This window comes from Nematolebias whitei, chromosome 9 (genome assembly GCF_014905685.2).
Source record: "Nematolebias whitei isolate Nwh7 chromosome 9, NemWhi1, whole genome shotgun sequence".
Classification (NCBI taxonomy): Eukaryota; Metazoa; Chordata; class Actinopteri; order Cyprinodontiformes; family Rivulidae; genus Nematolebias; species Nematolebias whitei.
The window spans coordinates 35,169,997-35,173,256 of NC_056506.1; the positions used below are offsets into that span (position 1 = coordinate 35,169,997).

The 3,260-nt window shown below is 48.7% G+C and overlaps 1 protein-coding gene across 1 annotated transcript in view; it reads right to left on the reverse strand.

The window, feature by feature from the left end:
- Positions 1-2,890, reverse strand: part of onecut3b (one cut homeobox 3b) — a 9,244-nt gene extending 6,354 nt beyond the window's left edge. The window contains exon 1 of the mRNA XM_037681717.1: positions 1,792-2,890. Coding sequence (XP_037537645.1) covers positions 1,792-2,890 — 1,099 coding nt within the window. The remainder of the gene's footprint in view (positions 1-1,791) is intronic.
- Positions 2,891-3,260: the final 370 nt, after the last annotated feature.

Below are 3,260 nucleotides of genomic sequence, written 5' to 3' on the forward strand. Positions count from 1 at the left end.
ATCTATCTATCTATCTATCTATCTATCTATCTATCTATCTATCTATCCATCCATCCATCATCATTGAAAACTATTGTTTTCTTTCTCAGTCTGCTTCTGTTTTAGCCATTCATATATGAAAAAGTTCAGCTTATTCTGAAGCTGGGTGCTTTTGCTTTTGTTTTTAGTAACGTTTTGTACATTTTGATTTTCTAATATTTTTTCCAGAGATAGATGATATTTGTCCTCCAAAATATAGAAACCCCCTAAAAAATAATTTCCAGTTCTTTCTGAAAACATTTTTCTCTTTGAAAATTGCTTCACTTGCTTTATTATTTTCTTTTTGTACTCTTACTTCTTTTAGCTACTGTACAATCTTTAGCTACTTTTAACTTAGCAACATTGTTAGCTTTTAGCTAGACATTTTGCTGCTTTTAGCCAACTTCTTGTTGCCTTTGCCTTTTAGCTAGTTTTTTGAGCTAGCTCTTTTAAGCTAGCATTTTGCTACTTTTAGCTTGTTTTTACTTTTAGCTTTTAGCTAACATTATAGCTACTTTTAGCATCTATCCCGCTTTTAGCTTTTTTATTATTAGCTTTAGCTTCCATCAATATCTTTGCTACTTTTAGCTATCCTTTAGTTACTTTTTTTGTTTGTTGTTTTAGCTCTGAGCTGTTGTTTTATTTTCTTTAGCTATTGTTATGCTTATTTTATCTTTAACAACTCAGTTTCAGCTCCTTCAGCTAATTTCAGCACACAGCATTCGTTTTCATCTAAAGTATCATATAGCTGTCAAACTGCTAACGGAGCTGTGGGTTTTGAACGTGTCTCCTCCTTTGATAATGATTCCTGCAAAAGTGTCGTCACGTGATTTTGAAGAGGAAAGTGAAACAAATTGGTTGTAAATTTTACAAATATTTGGAGTTATGTTTCCAGGAATCTATGATGTCTTTTTTATTTTCTTGTTCATGCTGGTTCATGTTGCCGACCCCCCACCACCAACAGCACCAGTCAATATTTCATCTGAACAGTTTTACGCAGCTGGCTGCGCTGCTATAAAGACTTTTTTGAGTGTACTCCATTCATTTAAACATTCAAGATGCAACCAGCAGAGTCCTGTTGATAGTTTTAATTCAGTGAAGATCTGATTTTGCTCGCCTCAGCAGCAGTGCGCAGTTTGGACCATTATATGGCCGTGTTCTAAACTTGGAGCTCTCACTTTGGCGCTAAATGAAAAGCCGTGCGGTTATCACGTCTTTCAGCTGCGATACGAGTATTGATCCACGTGCCACGTTTAAAAAGGAGAGTGGGAACTGGCGTATTGATCAGGCAGCCTGGGGTCACCCCGCTTCTGGCGGCGCAACCAGTTGGCCCTGCAGACCCACCACCAACTGCGCCTTACACGCACACATCACACGCACATACACGCAGAAACAAGCGTCATGGGAGTTTTTTTTTATTATTATTTCCATGTTTATAGTGAATCGCCTGGGATTTGTGATGTCGATCAAAAATATAGACCTACAAACTTGGTTTACAACAGCGCGCGCGAACGTGAGTGTCCCTAAAGCAGTTATTGATATTTGAGGTTTCTGTGGAGTTTACTATTAAAAAAAAAAAAAAAAAAAAAAAAAAGCCCTGGTTCTTTATTTTAAAGACTACACAGCCCCTAAATGACAGGAAGTCATGCTGTTTGCGTGTTGGAGCCTCAGTGCCTCGGGTCAGAACCCAGAGCTGTCCATGGTGCTGAATATTTTAGATTTCGCTGTTTGCTGACAACACGTGAAATGATCCGTTTGACTCTGAGGACTCACCGGCCAGTCGGAGAGCTGACATCCGCTGAAACTCGGGCTCCTGCAGCCACTTCCACATCCTCCTGAACGTCTCCCGGCCTGACTTGAGCTTACTCCAGGGTTTGGGGTTCCGCAGCAGGTCGGACAGGGTGCCCTGCGAGCGGCTCAAAATCCGCTGCGCGAATATGGCCTGCGGAATGGAGTAGCGCTTTAACTCGGCCGTTATCCTCTGAGCCACCTCCTTCGTGTTGATCTCCTCCGCCTGGATGTTTGACCCCGACACCCCCTGTCCGCCTCCGTGGCCGTGCCTCTCCCGGTCAGCCAGCATCACCGCTCCGTTCGCCTGGGAGTGGAGGTGGCTGTGCGGGTGATGGTGCATGCCGTTGAGGTTGGAGATCAGGCCGTGGCCGTGGCCCCCTAAACTCCTGGCCAGGTGCTCCTGGTCGCTTCGGGTCAACATGGACGCGTGGGACTCGAACCCTGACACCGGAGAGATCATTTTGGAGTCGGTGGAGAGGTGCGCACCGGGGCCGTATGCTGATAGAGACTGCTGGGAGTTGTGCAGAGACAGCCCGCCGGACAGCGGGGACAGCGAGCCGTGACCCATGCCGGACACCGACATCTCTTTGGGGTACACCGACATCTCTTTGGGGTAGTGACTGTACAAATTGCCCATAGACGTGAGTCCTCGGTGGTCGTCCCGCATCAGCGTGAAGCTTCCGCTGACGTTGCCGGCGGAGAGTCGCTGGTGGGCGGCAGCGTGGTGGTGCGAGTGCGGGTGGTGAAACTTCTCCGCCACGGTGGAAATCGGAGGTAGATGCTGCAAGGGGGTCAGGGTGGTGTATGTGTTACTAAGGCTCATCCCGGTGTCACACATGCTGATGGAGGGGTGGAGGTGTCCCGACAGGGCGGACGGGTCTGTCCTGTAATCCCCGCCGGACCCCTCAAGGAGGGAGGCCATGCCGGAGACCATGGCTGACCGCGCGCCGGGGACGTGCGAGACCAGATTCCGGGGTGTCGCGCTGGGGGACGGCGACGGCCGAACGTGTGGGGAGCTCATGAGGTCCCCCGCCTGGGAATGCGACGGGACGCTGTGCAAGTTGTCCATGGTGAGCTCCATGGCTGAAAGAGTCTCCTCGTCCCTCCCGCTCCCACTGTCTGTCCCTCTGGCTGCTCTCTCAGAAAACCAGCTCTTTCTTCCACTCAGCCCTCCCGGAGAAATAAAACCATCAGTCCGTTTGAAAGCAGATCCATTGACTCATATTCACCGATGGATCCGGTGCTGAAGAGAAGTTCTGGCGCTCCTGATCAGAACCGACGGGCTCTGCGCTCTGGTGATTCTGGATGAGCTCTCCAGCGCGTCGTCTCATCTGTGGTCCAACAGCGCTTCCACTGAGAGCAGGAGGCAGGAGCCGCGCGCGTGCCAGAGACAAGGGGGCGCGCCTCTGTATTAAATATGTGGACGGGCACGCGCAGAGGGTTTTAACAAT